General features: G+C 39.9%; 1 protein-coding gene across 2 annotated transcripts in view; it reads left to right on the plus strand.

Annotated features, from left to right (window-relative positions):
- The window catches only part of adgrb3 (adhesion G protein-coupled receptor B3), a 330,718-nt gene that overhangs the window by 274,555 nt on the left and 37,194 nt on the right, over positions 1-18,969 (plus strand). For both annotated transcript variants that reach the window (XM_017461819.3, XM_017461821.3), the window contains 3 exons: positions 1,724-1,850; positions 2,733-2,836; positions 2,944-3,046. In XM_017461819.3, the coding sequence (XP_017317308.1) occupies positions 1,724-1,850; positions 2,733-2,836; positions 2,944-3,046 (334 nt within the window). The remainder of the gene's footprint in view (positions 1-1,723; positions 1,851-2,732; positions 2,837-2,943; positions 3,047-18,969) is intronic.

The following is an 18,969-nucleotide window of genomic DNA, read 5'->3' on the forward strand; positions in this document are numbered from 1 at the left end:
TATTGCTCTTTCACATATCTGTGCCAGATTGCATCAAGATAGAAATTAATGTATGTATTACATTTGTTCCTCATTAAAGGGCTCTGTGTTAGTGAAATCAAATGTGACAACAGACATATGCAATTGTGTGGATGATGAGTAGTTTTAATTAAGTCAGCTTAATTACGATCCTCAATTAGCACCTGGTTATATTACACAAGACTAAATACAGCCGGGTGGGGGCCAAGGCGATCTAGTAATATGTGAAATAAGATGCAAGAACATTGTTAAAAAAATTTAGGTTTTATTCAGGGCCCAGGAATTCTGCACAGCTTCATATTGCTCATGGCCAGGTTCTATTGAAACTGCCACTATTGCAGTGAGCAAAAGTAAAATCCCCAATTTTAACACAAGCTGCAGATTGTAGTGTAGTATACAGCTGAGAATAAAAATCAATGCTATTTTCTACTTCCTGTGCTGGATACCACTGTAGGTATTGACTGTCTGTAAATGGTTTGTAGGATTCATTTTCAGTAAGTCCACTTTACCTCTTGTAGGATTAAATGAATTACATGGGATGAGAGCTTTGCAACATAAACTCGATACAGAACTCAATGACTGCATTCGATGTAAAGAGTTTTACAAATCCAACTGTTTGCTTGAACAGACTGGCAAACGGCTATGTATGAAAGTTATGAGTTGTGTTTGTTTGTGTGTGTGTGTGTGTGTGTGTGTGTACGTGTAGGGGATAGGGGATGGAGTAGGGATCCTGACACAGATTTTATATGAATGCGAATGCACTGTAATGATATATGTTCTAAATACCTTATGAGGGAGATGTGGGCATAATGAGAAAAGGTGTTTCTTTCTTTTTGCTTGCCATAGGGAGGAAAACTGGATTCTACCATCCAGTCGTTTCCACGGGGTGGTTCGTTGTAAATAATGATATGTTTACGATTCTGGGGGAAAAATGCACCTATCACTGAAAATATGTCACTATTGAGAATATATGTTAATTTTAAGTTCACTGTTTGGTTACGCTTGTATTTGATTAAATATGATATTGTTTTTCGTAAGCCGCGTTGCGCGCGACTCGCCCTCCCCCTCTCCGCCTGTAGCAGCAACAGAGCCCAGGATCCGCCTGATGCTGTTCCGCTGTTTCTACGGTGAAATTCTCATCCAGGAAGCATCAAAAAGCTGCTAATGAGAATAGATAAATAATAATAATAATAATAATAATAATAATAATAATAATAATAATAATAATAAAAAGGAGAACCATCCTAAAGGAAACAGTTAAAATTAAGAACGAGGTCAGAAAAGGAAGACAAGCCTGGAAAATTCGTAAAGAAAAAGCTTCGGACCTGGTTTCGTTTGAAGACAGCCTGGTAATGATTCGGTGTTATTCTGGGTATAGTGAATTGTTTAGCGTCTTTAAGGCCAGATTTAGTCCAAGGGAAGCCGTATTGAGGAGTTTAATCAGTCAGCTTCAGCACCGACTGGACAGATTCGCGTTCTCCCTTCGCGCTGCTCTTTATATCGCTGTCCATCTCAGTGCACTGTGCTCAAGCGGGTGCTGATTTGACAATCGGCATTCTCCCCTCTCTACCATTTCCCTTTACTCAGATATAAACCGAATTAGTTACAGCGTTATTTGGTGTTTAGGGAGACAGACATCTCGCTATCAAGCTTGTTAATCTCGAGCCACGACTCAAAATTAATCTCTCATCTCCTCTCCTCATAGGAACAATTCATGGGGAAGCTGGTCCTCCAAAGGATGTAAAACGGTGCTTACAGATGCATCCCACACAAAATGCTTATGTGATCGCGTGTCTACCTTCGCCATTTTGGCTCAACAACCTATAGAAATAGTAAGTATACTCTCTGATTCCCGTTTCCACCCAAATATATATAGATATAATTATGCGTATACGTCAACCACACGAGAACATTGTTTAGGATTATAAATGTTTTAATCAACAATATCAGTGTCAATTCTCATTGCGATCTGCCTACGTACATACAGGAGAGCGTATATGCGTGATTGTGTGCGCACGCGCGCGAGAGCGCGCTCGTGGGCGCCTGATTCTTACCCTCGCCTGCTCACGAAATTGAATATGGTTTGTTTAAGTATCATAAAACAGCACAACACTTTTATATAACGTTCTATTACCCAACAAACCAGCAATGGTTATTACAGGTAGGGGGTTTCAAACGGAACAAAATGTGATCAAATATAGAACAAGTGTTATGCAGACATGGCCAGAGTTTGAGACTCCCATCATTGCACTGCACTGCTGAAATATCACTACTACTAGCTGCAAATATTTTGGGAGAAAAAGAGTGTGCTGACAGGGTGGGTTACTTAGAAGAAGTAATAAAATAAAGGGAGCAGTGGATAAAGTGGTGAAATGTTTGGTGCTGAGCAGTGCTATTACACAATCCAAAAACCATAAACAGAGACACTAGACAGCCGTGACATATTACCACAATATAAATCTCATGCTAGGTTGCTAGCTTGTTTGTCAATGTGAGAAACATCTACGTGCCTCAAGTTCAGCAATTTGTTCAATATATTTGTGCTGTCTCTACTGAATCACACACTTATACTATGACTATAATGACCTTGTGACATGTATCGAGATACATCACATCACAGTCTCATTGTTTTTATTTATTTGTTTTATTACCAAACATTTCAAAGTCTGAACTGTTTTTTTTTATATATATATTTTTTTTTATCTCATTCACAGGCTATGGAGTATTCAGGGGTCCCATCTGTGACACTGATTGTGGGCTGTGGCCTGTCTTGCATAGCTTTGATCACCCTGGCTGTGGTGTATGCTGTATTGTGGAGGTACATTTTGCTTAAATGCTGTTTTGTTTAAAATGCAAGGATTTATCACATGCATTTGTCATTGCTCATTTGAGAAATACTCATTTATTTATTCATTTTTATATTAGGTACATTAGGTCTGAGAGGTCCATCATTCTGATCAACTTTTGCCTTTCAATCATCTGCTCCAACATCCTGATCTTGGTGGGACAGACACAAACCCATAATGCGGTAAACAATTTTTCATACTTTCAGCAATTTGTCATACTGACTTGGTCTTTTGCACAAACTAGATGATTTGTACTTCTCAGGATTTATTGGCTTATGTCAAGAATGTAGATCATTTAAATTAAGAAAGACATTGTTTAAATAGACTGTTGATTTAAAGCATTTTCCTGAAATGCATTAACAAAATCTACAACACACCAAACAGGAAGTGAGACAATAACTTGAGCATTGGTTGATAAATTTTATTTTGCACCATGTTATATAGGTGCCAAAATAATTTTGCCACTAAGGGAACAAGAGGTGAGGCTGTGACAACACTTTTGTGTTGATACCAAGGCCTAGATACTTTAAGACTTTCCATGTTGTTTTGCCTTTGTCTATTAAACTAGGCTGGACATAAAAATGTAATCAATGAACACACAAAACCTAAATCCTTTCAGAAATAGAGGCACAATCTTCATTCACAATGCTTTTGATGGCAGTAGCTAATGTTCTATAGTGACTGTATAGTGTCACAGTAATTTTAGAGGCAGAATTTGGAATGCTGGTGCCCCTCATTTTAGGCTAAACCTAAACTGTTATCTAGCTGATTATGGTTTTGAATGCAGAAACACAGACACACACAAAACTGAACAAAATAAAGTATGGAGAGTAAAGTTGTTATAAAACACTAGTACATATTGGGGTATCCAGTGATGGTAGCAGAGTTGAAAGAACACCTCTAATAACCAAAATGTTAGCGAAAGACTTGCTGCCATGATGTTTTAATGAAGGTGCAATCACAACAGACTATATAGAGGCAAGAACTGACCCTTCCCTGGAAAATCAACCACTTGAGCACTCATATTCTCTGTCAAGCTGCCTAACAGCCCAAATTGAAAATTGTAATAATTAATAACTGTAATAAGTGTCGTGTCATGTCATCAAGAAATATATGCACCAGTTGGAGTATGTTATATTTAAGCAATATTGCACAAGCAAGAGTGACCAAATGCTATTTATTTTTGCTGTGCTAGCGAAATAGATCCTGAAGATGCCACACTTTATCATATGTCGGCTAGCCTATTGCCCATTTGCTAGCTGGCTAGCTAGCTCACATCCCTTCTTCCTTTTCATCTTCATCTAATAAGCTTATATATTTTAAGCCAAAATTTATATTCCTGAAAAGTATCGTTTGCCATGTCAGCTGATGATATTTCTAACACTACAGTAGTAACGGTTTCAAACTAGGAACTGGAATTTTATGTGGCAAACACAGATGAACGGAGTGATACACACAATGAAATGTCACAGCGTTATTATAGCAAAAGTAAGCACTCTTGGAATGCCATTCAACCAAATAAAATTGGTGGACCAGATCCGTTGTATAATTAATAATCAATATCCAATGAAAAGTTTTTGATTACTAGAAAGCCAACTCTGGTGGCTTGATGGGAAAATAAAACATTAACGTAATCTACTGAGTCACATGTAGGGATGAAAAAAGTACAGAGAAATTATGCCTAAGTAAAAGTATGGGCAATGTGTCAAAATCTTATTCGATTAAAAGTATTGAATCAAAAGTGTATTTGAGTGAAAGTAAAAAGTATAAACATGTAAACATACTAAAGTATTCAAGATTAAAAGTAAATATTTTTTAACTTATCAAAAATTAACAATTGAGACATCATATTTTTTAAGGAAATATTTAGCTTGGAATCCTTTATTGCTGAATTCACACCTTCCAGAAAATCTTACCAGATATGATTTTACCCTGCATGGGTAAAATCATGATTTTACCCTGCATGGGGTGGGGGGGTTAGCACAGCTGTGCACAGTTTCATTTGACCTTTATGTCAATTTGATTGGATGTCTTTACAAAAAATTTAAATAATAGTCAAAACATAACTGCTTGGCATAGCAGCAGGGCGAGAAAAAATAAAAATAAAAATTACATGGCGTTTGAGATTTCATGACGTTTGAAGGTCCAAATGAAAATATAAGGCTGTATTTCTCTTGTAAATTTTTTAAAAGTATTCAATATCACTAGTACTTGGATAAAGTACAAATCATTCAAATTAGTACTTACATATAGTTTTACTTAAATATAGTAATTATTTAAAAATTATTGAGAACTGCATTAAAATATTGAGTACTATAATATAGTATTGAAGTACTCAAGTATTTTCTATCCCTTGTTATGTTAACTTGGTAACAAAGGGCTAAAACCTGTTAACCATCTGACACATTATCTGTTTGTCCGTGGCCAGTGATTTGTCCATTGTGAATATACAGGTAGGTGAAATGATTAAAGGAAAAACAATATACCCTGTCTTGGTAAGGTTTTGGGCCACCATAAGAACAGTTTTGGCACAAATTGTACATGTCTGGGACTGTACTTGAAGGATGGAGCACACAAAAGAAATTCAGTCAGTTGGTGTTTTGATGATGTTCCCTTCTCTAAGTAGATCGGAATCTGGTGTATGCAAATGCCATAGCATATTTACATAATTTTTATACCCCTCAAACCAATCAGTGACCCCTCATGCCCTGTGGATGGATGCAGAATAACTTTGTATTGATTTGCAGTGACCTTTTCATCCAAGAGGTCAAGTGGACCCAAACCATGTCAGCACAATGCCTCCACACAGCATAACAGAGCCAGAGGACCTCCCCTCACTGTAGCGGTCAAGCATTCAGGCCTTTACCATTCTCTTGGTGTATGCCACACATGTACCCGCCCACTTGTTGAGAACATGTTTCTCAAGGATGACTCATCTCACCATTTTTTTCTGTAGGCCACTGCTTATGGTTTATGCATTATTTAGGTTTTCCTGAAAACAGATTCCTGAAATCTCAAATATACGTGTTTGTAATGTGGGGTTTATGCAGTGTATCCCTACTAGAATATCCCCCTGTCTGTAGTTCTTGCTGAGAGTCTGACCATGTCCTGTACTGACATTCTCAGTCACTTGAAAAATGTTCTCTCTTCTGTTTTTCGTTACATATCACACTAATGCTCCAGCATTATGTTGATTGAATGTTTGCTTTTGACCACAATTTCCAAACCTATTTGACTGACGCCTTTATCATAGATCTACATGCTGATGTCACTTTAGTCACCATTGAGCAATCTTTGTGCTATCTGCCATAATGATGAACCTCTTTCACGGTTAATTAGATGTTTTCCTCTTGATCGGGGTCAGCTGCTTAATTGTACAATGCTGCCTGGTAGCATCTTAGTTTCTCCACCTGTTTATTCAAGTTTTTGCATTCATTTATTATGGTCTCTATGTTTGTAGAACAATGCCGTCAGGTTATCTCTGACATTTCATATAATTTTACCACTAGGGGCTACTGTATCCGAAACATCAGTGCTTTTGTGTCAGTTTTTGTCTGTTTTAAATAGTGTCCCCTTAGGCTAATGAAGAACTTTGACATCTTTTCAGCAGCAGGTAGAATTTTAAGAAATCATGAAATGAGGCCATATCTTATGTATTTATACCAAGTCCTTGTGTTTTGATACAAAATAGTTATGCCAAGGGTTTTTTGTAGAAAGTTTTGCTAAATGGCATAGAGGTTTCCCTTTACACCATGAGGTGACTCCTTGAGATGTGTGTGTCTGTCTGTCTGCCTGCATGTCTGTCTGTGTTGGGTGGTGTATCTTTTTTTAAATTTTTTTTTTAACTGTATTCACTCACAGCACAATATCATGCAACACTTCTGGACCTTTAGATCATGATTTAGGGTGGACTTGAATATTAACTGTGTATATCATTCTACTGAACCATGCTGGGATTTTATACAGAACCCAGAAAATGTATTTTAATCCTTCCCTAGTATTTTATTGGCTAATGTTGGTCAGTGAGCAATAAAATGGATGAACTCAACACACAGATTAAACTTCATCGTGATATTGGAAGTGCTGCGTTCTTTGTTTCAAAGATACAACTCCAATTCCGAAAAGTTGGGTCAGCATGGAAAATGCAAAAAAACAAACAAAGAGTCATTTGAAAATTCAGCTCACCCTGTACTATATTGAAAACACATTATTAACACATTATTTGATGTTGTACTTTGTGAATTTAATTTATTTTTAAAATATACACTCATTTCAAATTTGATGTCTACAACACTCCAAAAAAGTTGGGACAGTCGACAGTTTACCACTGTGTAATATCACCTTTTCTTTTAATAACACTTATTAAGCATTTGGGCACTGAAGACAGCAGTTGATTACGTTTAGCAAGTGTAATTTTCCGCCATTCATCCATTATGCATTTCTTTAGCTGCGCAACTATACGGGGCCTTTGTTGCCTTAGTTTGCACTTAATAATGTGCCACACATTCTCAGTTGAATACAGGTCAGGACTGCAGGAAGGCAGGCACTGCTTACGCGACCATATGCTTGTAATCCGGGCAGAATGTGGTTTCGCATTGTCCTGCTCTGGATGGCAGCATTTATTGCTCCAAAATGTGTACATATCCTTCTGCATTAATGGTGCCCTCACAGATGTGCAAGCTACCCATACCATGGGCACTGACACACCCCATACCATGACAGATGCTGGCTTTTGGACCTGACGCTGATGACAGCTTGGATGATCCTTTTCCTCTTTTGAACACGTCCAAAAACTATTTGAAATGTTGACTCGTCGTACCACAAAACATGATTCCACTGCACTACTGTCCATCTCAGATGAGACCGAGCCCAGAGAAGTCGGCAGCACTTTTGGACACTGTTGATATGGCTTCTGCTTTACATAGTAAAGCCGTAACTTGCATCTGTGGATGCAGCGGCGAATGGTGTCGACAAAGGTTTACCAAAGTATTCTCGAGCCCATGTCAGGATATCCATACAGACTCATGAGGGTTTTTAAGACGGTGACATCTGAGATCATGCACATTCAGAATTGGTTTTCGGTCTTGCTCTTTATGCACCAAGATTTGACCGGATTCCTTCAATCTTTTAATTATATTGTACACTGTAGAAGGTGAAATGCCCAAAATCCTACCGATTTGTCTTTGGGGAATGTTGTTCCCAAAGTTCTGGATTATTCGCTGACGCATCTGTTGGCAGATCGGTGAGCCTCGAACCATCCTTGCTCTTGAAGGGCTAGGCTTTTTTGGAGGCTCCTTATATACTATGATTAGACGATTGCCTCACCTGTTTCACATCACCTTCTTATTTCAACTTGTCAGATTGCTATTAGTCCTAAATTGCCCCGTCCCAACTTTTTTTGGAACATGTTATATGCATCAATTTCAAAATAAAGGTTTATATTCAGAAAACTATGCAGTTGATTAGGTAAAACATCAAATACTTTGTATTTATATGTTTTTTGTTTAAATACAAATCAAAGTACATTTACAAATCACTCCTCTTTGGTTTTATTAGCATTTTCCATACTGTCCCAACCTTTTCAGAATTGGGGTTGTACATTCATAACCAAGGCCTAATACAGTATTTATTGTTCACTGTTAGGATAGAACATTATACTTTAGCAAGTGCCATAATGATGATGTTTTATTGTGAACACACAGTGAGACACTGATGTTATAGTTTTAACCAGACATTGCAATCCAGATCTTCAGCAATTAATGACTTCCCTTTTTATTTTCCTCTGGAATTTAGATCAGTCATATTTATTACAGTTGATATACAATCCCCTGTACAGTTTATATACCCAACGTTATTGGAATGGTCAGGCAAGTTCTTTTTTTATTTTTTATTTAGGCTTGAAACCAAGCGATGAATGTGCGATGGTAAATCAGGATTTCAGCTTTCCTTGTCTGATATTTCAACCTAGATTTGTTAAACAACTTAGAACATGGCACCGTTTGTTTGAACCCACACATTTTTCAAGTGATCAAAAATATTGGAACGTGACACAGGGTTTTCTTTTTGCCCAGGTGTGACCTGTTAGATTGATTGTTTAAATAATCAATAGCTCTAAATGTCTACTCTTGGTTTAAGCCCTGGGGTTCTTGATTTGAACCCTGTGAAGACTGCATCTGTTGTTTAAAAAAGGTTAAACCAGTATGAAGACCAGAGAGCTGCCTATGGGAGAAATACAAGCTGAGCAAAGAGGGAAATCAGAGGCATTGCACAAGCAATGGGCATAGGCTGTACAATAATTTGGAATGTCCTGAAAAAGAAAGACACCACTGGTGTACTAACAATCAGACATCGTACAGGTTGGCCAAAGAAAACAGTAGCAGATGATGACTGAAACATTGTGAAAACTATGAAGAAAAAAACAACCAACCAACAGTCAGTGGCACCACCAACAACCTCCACAGGGTGATTGAAGGTATCACAATTCATTGTTTGAAGAAGGTTTTGATAGCAGAAATATAGAGGCCATACCACAAGCTGCAAACCACTCATAAGCAATTAGAATTGGAAGGCCAGATTGGAAATATAGAGATCGGCCACAAAAGTTCTGGAACAACGATTAACCTGTCCATTAACCAAAGTTATGGAAAAGCCAAAGTTTTGAGAAATAAAGAATCTGCTCATGATCCAAAGAATAGAAGCTCATCATTCAAGTACACGGAGAGAGTGCTCGAGCTTGCATGACTGCTTCTGGAATGGGCCTACTAATCTTTTTACTGATGATGTAACTCATAATGGTAGCACCAGAATGAATTGAGAAGTCTACAGAAACATTCTGTCTGCCAGTTTACAGAGAAACACCAGTTTGGTGATGTCAGTGAGTCGCAGGCTTGATGCTGTTTTTGCAAGCAAGGGATATGCAATCAGATATTAAGTGCTATTTTCTTTCATTTACATCAAGACTGTTCCTATACTTTTGCTAAGCTAATAATTGGGTGGTCTGCCATGAAAGGTGCCATGTTCCAAGTTTAATGCATCTAGATGTAAATAAAGGGAAAAGAAAGCTGAAATTCTGATCTATCATTTCATATTAATTTTTTTTTTTTATCTCAAACCCAAATGTTTTCAGTGTATACCAAAACAATAGAATTTACCTTGCCATTCAAATACCTTTGGAGGAGGTTGTGTCTTGTCACAAAGTTTAAAGATTTAGTGCTTTACAGCCATCTTAACAGTTAGAGCCTAGACCTCCTGATGAATAAGCCCCAGCTGGTGAGAACCAGTAACAGTACTTCCTACAACCTCAGGTACCCCCCCCTCACCTACCCACCCCACAGACTTAGCCCTGTTCTGTTCTCCCCATTTACATATAACCATATAATCAGACATGTATGTAGATGAGACAGCCCAGAAATGAGATCTTTATCAAAGTACTGCTGTCAGCTATCAAGACAGCTGCTCCTTCTGCAACTGGCAAGGTTTTCCAAAGAGTGGAGAGAACAGCCTCCTCACAAGCTAACTCCAAACTTCACCACCAATCACAAAGCCTGCACACACAGAACAGTTTTACCCACAGGCTGTCACTAGGTTAACTTACCAATAGTCTCTCCATTCCTTTACAGTCTGTGTTGCTGCTTTTTTCATGCACATTTACAGAATACAGCAGGGGTGTCCAAAGTCTATCCCCAGGGTCAAATGCACCCCATGGACAGATGGCCCATGGCTTCCCTATTAGAATGTATGATGGGCCCATAGACCAACACATTGCAATTTTCCTTTCAATTAATAATAGCAGCACACTTGCAAGGTCCTTTTTTTTATATCTCTGACTACACCTGCAAAGTCATTTACAGAATGCTAAATTAGTCATGGCTACAGACAAAAAGCCCCCTTTGAAAAAAGTTTGGATACCTTTGCAATACAGCATATAATATCCTTTTATACCTTTCTAAATTTATGCATTTATAGGGTAATGTCCTTGGAAATTCTATGCATGTAAAAAAAAATCTAAACTGAATTTATCAAACTTATCAAGTACTTGCATGCTGATCATCAAATTAAATTAATATGGGAAGATAGATTAAGATAATCATGTACCTGCAGTAATTTTTTAACATTGGATGGAAATTGGAAATTGACCTTAGTTCTATCATGCTTCTGATGCATCTCCACTGGAGACTGTTGGTGGTGCCTATAGGTTAAGCATGGTTTCTCTCTCCACATCTGTATATTCTATAACCATGTATACACCTAAATAAATAAATAAAAAATCCAAGTCAGGAAATATTTCATGAAAACACAGTAATTACTTTTAATGTCATTAGAAGTTGTTGGAGTGGACAGGATGCTGTTCCCTTTAGACACTCCCAGATTTTCAATCCTGACTTGTCTTTTCTACTTATTTCCTTTCTTTCCTACTTAAGAAAGTAAGTGGATGAATAAGGAATATCTCATTGTATTTATATCAGTAATAAAACACTGGGTCAGGCATGACAATATTAATAATTGGTGTTAATAAATATTCTTTCTCTATTATGCAATTTTTTTTTTTTACAATATAACAAAATATTTCATATTTACTTAAATATTAAATTTATTTACATTAATACAAGAGGTTTTTTTTAACAAAAATTGTGTTTGCTTAAATAAATTCTAAATTCATTTAAAGTACAAAATAGTTAACTGTTTCCTTGCTCATAGTAATGCTGCTATGCTTACAGGTGCATCTCAAAAAATCTGAGTATCATGGAAAAGTTAAATTTTTTTCCGTAATTTAATTGAAAAAGTATTCTAGATTCAATATGTATAAAGTGGACTATTTCAAGCCTTTTTTTGTTTTAATCTTGATGATTACGGCTTACACAGGGCTCTACGATAATTTATTTTAGGAGCTCCTAATTACAAAAATTTAGGAGCACAGTCAAATATTTAGGAGCACGGTTGGGTTTAGTTTTTTTTTTTTTTTTTTTAGAGATGGTAAGTAGGCATAAGAAAACTTGAGCTTGTCAATTATGACAGAATTTAGGAATATATTGTGAGCCATGACAAGTTAATTTACCTTCTGATAAACTAAATTTAATATTTTCAGTTAATTTTACAGGCTGTATGTAAAAAACAACAACCGTTGGCAAATACAAATACAAAAAACCTCAATGTTCAGTCTTTGAAGTCAGCTCCTCTTAAATATATTTAAAGCTACACTATCAGCCATTTTCTACAGTCATGGTTCTGGGCTGTAGCCAATTCTCGAACTGCTCTGCATATATTGTGTATATATCTGAATAATCTTATATAGGATATGATTGGGTGAGTTCATTTACCTGTCAGATGCAAAGTGCTTTAGTTTAATGGTGTTCATTACTGATGCTCCAATCAGGATTTTTGCAGCCGATACCGATTTCTTGTCATCTTGACCAACCGAAACTGATCCAGATACCAATCTTTTTTTTGTATAAGCTTTAATCAGGAGGTCTGTCATAAACAGTTAAATGTAAGCTCTCTGCTCATGATCACTGTTAATTGTATTAAAATAATAGCAATGACAAATACCGTTGGTTAATTGATAAATAAACAAGCATAAAATATTTATTTTTAAATATCTTAAACAATAGAGTCCTAATTAAAAGTAGACTAACACAAACATATTAGGAAAAAGAAGGCTAATAGCCTTATAAGGAAATAGCCTACTAAGCTTAATGTCAAATTGATATTAAATGCAACCCATAGTAATTAAACATTACTTCATTTCTTTTTTTATTTATATTTTATGAGTTTATTATAATGTCTATTTTTTTTATATTAAATGATTTATTTATAACTAAGCACATTTTCTGTCTTTGCATTTTATTAGTTTTTTTGTATGTTTGTTTCAGTTGTTCCTTTTAGATGGGTTCCCACAGTACAGTGTTGCCATGTCTGCTGATAATATTGTGTTCCCTTTCAAAGGGAACTTCGACGTTGCATTTAGCATAACAGTATGGGAGCGCCTTGCGCGTGTGACCAGTATCTGAAGCTTGTGTAAAATCATGCCTCTACTTATAGGCCTGCCATGATCAGGTAACGTGGCAATTAAGCACGTCGCATGGTATATATATATATGGCACCTGTGAACCACGCCGCCAGCCTTATTATCTTCAGCGAGACTGCATATCTGTTGTTTGTGTGACAAAAAACGCTTCATTTCTACTCTATATTTTTTCAAAATCTCTAAACTTTTCTATCCCTTTTTTAGAAAAAAAGAAAAGAGAGGGAAGTATTGAGCAAGAAAGAATTCAGGAAGTGTGTTACACCTGCTCCCGTTTCAATACGGGAGTAGTGCACACTCTCTGGGTGAAGTGTTTAGGAGTGTAGCATGCAATGGCAGCCGAGAGTCAAGAGGCTGCGCATGGTAATGCCTACATTAAGCAGCTCGGCTTGCGACTCGCGCTCTTCTTGGAAGCCGAAGCAAGTTGGCTTTCAGAGTCTTGCGGATCTGGGCCGGCTGCTGCTGAGGCAGCTAGCTGTCTCACGTTTGGGAGATCTCTTATGGATCCGGAAGAGGAGCCGGAGACGAGCACTCTTGCTCTGTCTTCCGGGTCCGGCTCTCCGCTGGATTTTGGAGCACGCGTCGCGACTCCTCCTTCCGCTATGGAAATCCAAAAGGGAAAAAAGAGAGAGAGAAAACACACACACAAAAATAATAATAATAATTCCTCTCTGACTCCGAGGAGCCAGAAGGATGTGCTAAAAACTGAGAGCAGCATATAAAGAGCTGCTTGAAGTGATTACTAAGGCTGGATGAGCCTTTTTCTCCCCAGTGAAAGTAAATCCCTCACATTGCAGAAACTCCCCTTTCTTCCAGAAGTACATGACAAAATATCAGGCTTCTGGGGAAAAACCACGCATAAGCCATATTTATAACCCCACGATGTTGGATTATTCAGCCATTGTGGGGAATGAACGGCATGGCTATTTAGGTGTGCTGAAGGTGGAGGAGGCGCTTGCGAGATACCTCTCTCCATCGACGGCAGGTAATTGGGGGGCCGGCTTTGCCATCCAAACCACAGTGTAAGGCCACTGTGGCATTGGTGGGCAAGCCTATGCAGTACTAGTCTTGCTTGTGGGTCACTGCAGACAATGACAGGGTTGCAGGCCTATCAAGCAGACTTGCTGAGTGAGCTCAACATATGGCGGCATTCAAAAAAGCCAGTTCCTTCCCTGTTTTCTCGAGCTCGCCCGGGCATCCATGAGTGGAGCCCGGGCCAGCACTAGTGTGAGGGTGACCCAGAAGGTGAGTATGGCAGCCCGCCAACCCCCACAGAAAGTCAGGGGAATCGGGCGGCCACAGTCGCGGTCTGCTTCTAGGCCTGATCTGAGAATGGTCATAAAGGCCAAGCAGGTCCTGCTTGGGGCCGTGGAGGGAGGTATCAGGGGACATGAGGTTGTAAGGGCAGGTATCCCCCAGTGCTACTGTAGGGCCTCCCCTAGCCAAGGCGGTCCCCAAGTTTTGAGTGTTCTCTGGTTAGCGAGCTGTCACAGGGCAACGAAAATCTGATGCTTTCCCTCCAATAGAATGTGGAATAGTTAACATCACTAAAAGACCATCGGGCAGCGTGGAAACTACTGCCAAATGTGTCTCCATGGGTTCTGTCTACCGTAGAAAAGGGTTACCAGGTCCAGTTTATAGCTTGACCCTCCCCAGTTCAGAGGTGTGCTCACCACAGTAGTAGCACAGACCAGAGCCGACGTTAGCGCAGGAAGTAAGTTCCCTTTTGGACAAAGGGGCCATAAAACATGTACCCTGTTCCCTAAGGGAGGGAGGTTTTTACAGCCGTTATTTCCTGGTCCGCAAAAAAGATGGGAGTATGCAGCCAATTTTAGATCTGCATCATCTGAACCGTACTCTTCGGACATACAGGTTCAAGATGCTGACGCTCAAACTTATCATGCCACAGATTCAGTTCGAGGACTGGTTTGTGACGATAGATCTGAAAGATGCATATTTCCACATAGGAATATCGCCCAGCCACAGGAAGTTCCTGAGGTTTGTGTTTGGAGACAACACATACCAATTTCGGGTTCTTCCCTTTGGGCTAGCTTTATCCCCTCGCACCTTCACAAAGTGCATGGATGCTGCTCTAGCTCCCTTGCGACTCCAGGGCATCCGTCTACTAAACTGGTAGTTTAGTACCAGACCATCGCCCACATGAGGAGCTTGGGGCTCAGGTTGAACCTTCAAGAAAAGTATGCTTTCTCCAGTGCAGAGGACAACTTTTTTAGGGGTTATATGGGATTCTACTACGATGAGGGCGTTTCTATCCCCAACACACGTAGGATCGATACTATCAACTTTGAGCAAGATGAAGCTAGGTCTGGGCATCCCCTCCAGTCTCTACAAGAGACTGTTGGGCCTTATGGCAGCAGCAGCCAACATCATACCGTTGGGCCTATTGCACATGAGACCGTTTCAGTGGTGGCTGAAAAGTCAGGGGTTTCATCCAAGGATGAAACCTCTGAGAGTAATCAGTGTCACACGGCGATGCCTATGTGCTCTGAGTATTTGGAGGTGCCCACAGTTTCTAGCCTCGGGTCACACTCTAGGGGCGTCTCCTTATTGCAAGACGGTAATGACAGACGCGTCCCTCACGGGCTGGGGTGCAGTCTTAAATGGCTGTCCAGCTCACGGTCTTTGGAGCTTTTGGAGCGAGAGATCACCATGTGCTAGTTGTGTCAGACAACACAGCGGTGGTCTCATATATCAACTACCAGGGAGGGTTACGTTCACGCCCCCTGTTCAGGCAGGCGCAACTAATCCTTCTCTGGGCAGAGGGAAAGTTCTTGTCAGTGAATGCAATGTACATTCCGGGCAGCCGGAATGTAGGGGCAGACATCCTGTTGAGGCAGGGGCTGAGGCCCGGGGGTTGGAGGTTCCATCCACAAGTGGTGGAGTCCATATGGCGGAGGTTCGGACAAGTGGAAGTGGATGTGTTCGCCTCCGAGGAGACAACACACTGCCCGCTGTGGTTCGCCCTCACTCCTCACGCACAACTGGGGCTGGACGCCATGGTGCACACGTGGCCGAGGTCACGTCTATATGCTTTTCCCCTGGTCGCTCTGCTCCCACAAGTTCTAGCGAGAATTCGCCAAGACCGTCTACATCTGCTGCTAGTAGCACCTTATTGGCCAGCTCGAATATGGTTCTCGGAGATAATTTCCCTGCTCGACGGTACTCCTTGGGAGATGCCCATCTGCAGGGATCTACTGTCTCAAGCCAGAGGGTTGATTTGTCACCCTCAGCCAGAACTATGGAAACTGTGTGTCTGGCCCCTGAGGGGCACCGGCTCATAGATTCTGGTCTCACAACTGAGGTTGTAGAGACCATGTTAAACACTAGAGCACCATCCACAAGGAAATTGTGTGCGCTCAAGTGGCGGTTTTTTGTCTTGTGGTGTGAGGAACGTCAGCTAGACCCAGTGAACTGCGCAATAGCTACAGTCCTGGAGTTCTTACTAGAACATTTCTCAGCAGGGTTGGCCCCTTCTACAATCAGGGTTACGTGGCCGCTGTTTTGGCCAGCCACGCCCCAGTTGATGGAGCCTCTGTGGGGCAACATCCTCTAACTTCGAGGTTCATGCGTGGTGTCAGACGGCTGAGGCCCATCTGCATGCCGCGCATACCTTCCTGGGACCTTTCGGTGGTCTTGGAAGGTCTGTTAGGGGCCCCATTTGAGCCCTTAGAGTCAGCCTCAGAGAAGCTTCTGACTCTAAGGTAGCTCTTCTACTGGCCCTGACATCTTCAAGCGAGTTGGAGGTCTACAAGCTCTCTCTGTTGCCCCTTCCTGCCTTGACTTTTCCCCTGTATTAGCCAAGGCCTTCCTGTATCCTAGGCCGGATTATATTCCTAAAGTGCCTACATCGGCTGCCCACCCTGTGGTGTTGAAGGCTTTCTGCCCTCCTCCGTTCCTCACACCGGAACAAAGAGGATGCACCTGCTGTGTCCAGTAAGGGCTCAATGTACTTACGTCCACCGCTCCGGCCAGTGGCGTAAGTCGGAGAAGCAGCTGGTGTGCTTTGGCAGCGACAGTAAAGATGATGCTGTGTCAAAGCAGCGCATCTCTAACTGGATAGTGGAAGCAATCTCTATGGCTTACAAGGTGCGCGGTCTCACCACGGCTCTGGGCATAAGAGCTCATTCCATTAGGGCGGTCGCCTCCTCAAAGGCTTTGTCCAAGGGGTATCCTTGCAGTATGTGTGTGCGGCTGCAGGCTTGGGTATTTTTGAACAGGCCATACCCTCGGTATGACGGAGTGGGTATTCCCATTCCCATACTGTTATGCTAAATGCAACGTCGAAGTTCCCTTTGAAAGGGAACGTCGTAGTTACACATGTAACCCTGTTCCCTGAGAAGGGAACGAGACGTTGCATAGCACTGTCATACCAGGGCAGGCCTGTGAATTGCGTCTTCGCTTCAGATAATAGAGGCTGGCGGCGTGGTTCACAGGTGCCATAAATATATCATGCGACGCACTTAATTGCCACGTCACCTGATCATGGCAGGCCTATAAGTAGAGGCAAGAGTAGAGTACAGATACTGGTATTTTACCTAAAAAGCATTTACAATTCTAATAGTTGAAATTATTATAGGAGGACAGAGAAATTGAAGATTTTTTCATGTGCTTAGGGGAGGTCATATTTGTAGAGTTAGTCAGGTAACTGGCATGACAATGCATTGACTTGACTTGTGCTGAGGTGCTAGTTTTAAATGTAATAGGGCGTTAAAATTTAATATGAATGAATACTGACAGTGTGCATGTATACCATGTAGGTGCAGACTATAATTATCTTAGTGTCTTTCACTGTGTATCCTCCTAGCACCACAAAGTCATCCGTCTATCTTTGCAGTTGTCAGTGTATATCAGTGTTGGGTAAGTTACTCAAAAAAAGTAATCCACTACAGATTACTAATTACTACTTTAAAACTGTAATCTGATTACATTACTGATTAGTGCATGTAAAAAGTAATCAGATTACTAATTACTTTACTTTCACGTTACTTTCAAAACCCATCAAATGTACAAAAATACACTACAAAGTGAAACTCAGTTCTTTCAGTAATTTTAGTGTGTGTCAATGTATGACATGATCAGAAAAAATTGGATTTATCATAAAACTTGCCTTGGGTGTCGTCACTGTCTGTAGAACTACCAGACCGATAAAATATAAAACTTTTCTAACTAGGCTCGTTTGGGGACGCTAGTCAAGGGGAAGCACAGCTAAGCTGTGTATGGGTTGTCAAGTGCATTACCTTTCCTTATGCTCTGCTCATATCATGTTCACGTAAACTGGAAGTCATATAGACATTTACACACCTTGTTTTCCTGCTCAGAATCAGGGGATGTTAGTGTTTCAGTTTCCCCTTTACTGGTATAAATAAATAAATAAATTGACGTATATCCATTTTTCCTCACACTGACTGTGAGCTAGCGTTTGGCAGAATTGTGAGCTGTCAGCCAATAAGACAAAAGTATTTCCACATATTTTCCTGTAAACCCTGTCTGATTAGTCTTGCCTCTGTTCACTGAAGATATAAAATTACAGGCTGTCTTCTTTTACTGACGTTCAGTTATGTAGTGACAAACCGCTCCAAGTGAACATAAAAGATATAAAGAAAATATCTTGGGAGCAAAAATTTATTTTAAAACTGAATTTTACTTAATATTTTTTTCTTAACAATAAATTTGTAACACAGGTAATGTAGTTTTATTAGCATCAGTAACTGTAATCAAATTACATAAATTTAAAATGTAAAAGTGTTACATTACTGCGTTATCAGAAAAAATCATTAAATTACTCCCAACTCTGGTGTACATAGTATTCAACTTCATTCTTGTTAGCTGACAAAATGTGCATTTTGGACCATGCTTTATGATCTTTGTTAGGTAGCTTTATCTGTGCTTTATATGAATATGAGTGCTTTATTTACGGCTGATTCTGTCTAGAGGTGTTTTTTTCTGTTTCATGTATCGATAATAATGGACAATTAAAATAGTCGACAACGAATTTCATTATCAATTAGTTGGGTTTGTGACGTTATAAGTTATAAGTGCTATCCATGTTGATGTGTGTCTGTG

Source organism: Ictalurus punctatus, chromosome 29 (genome assembly GCF_001660625.3).
Source record: "Ictalurus punctatus breed USDA103 chromosome 29, Coco_2.0, whole genome shotgun sequence".
Lineage (NCBI taxonomy): Eukaryota > Metazoa > Chordata > Actinopteri > Siluriformes > Ictaluridae > Ictalurus > Ictalurus punctatus.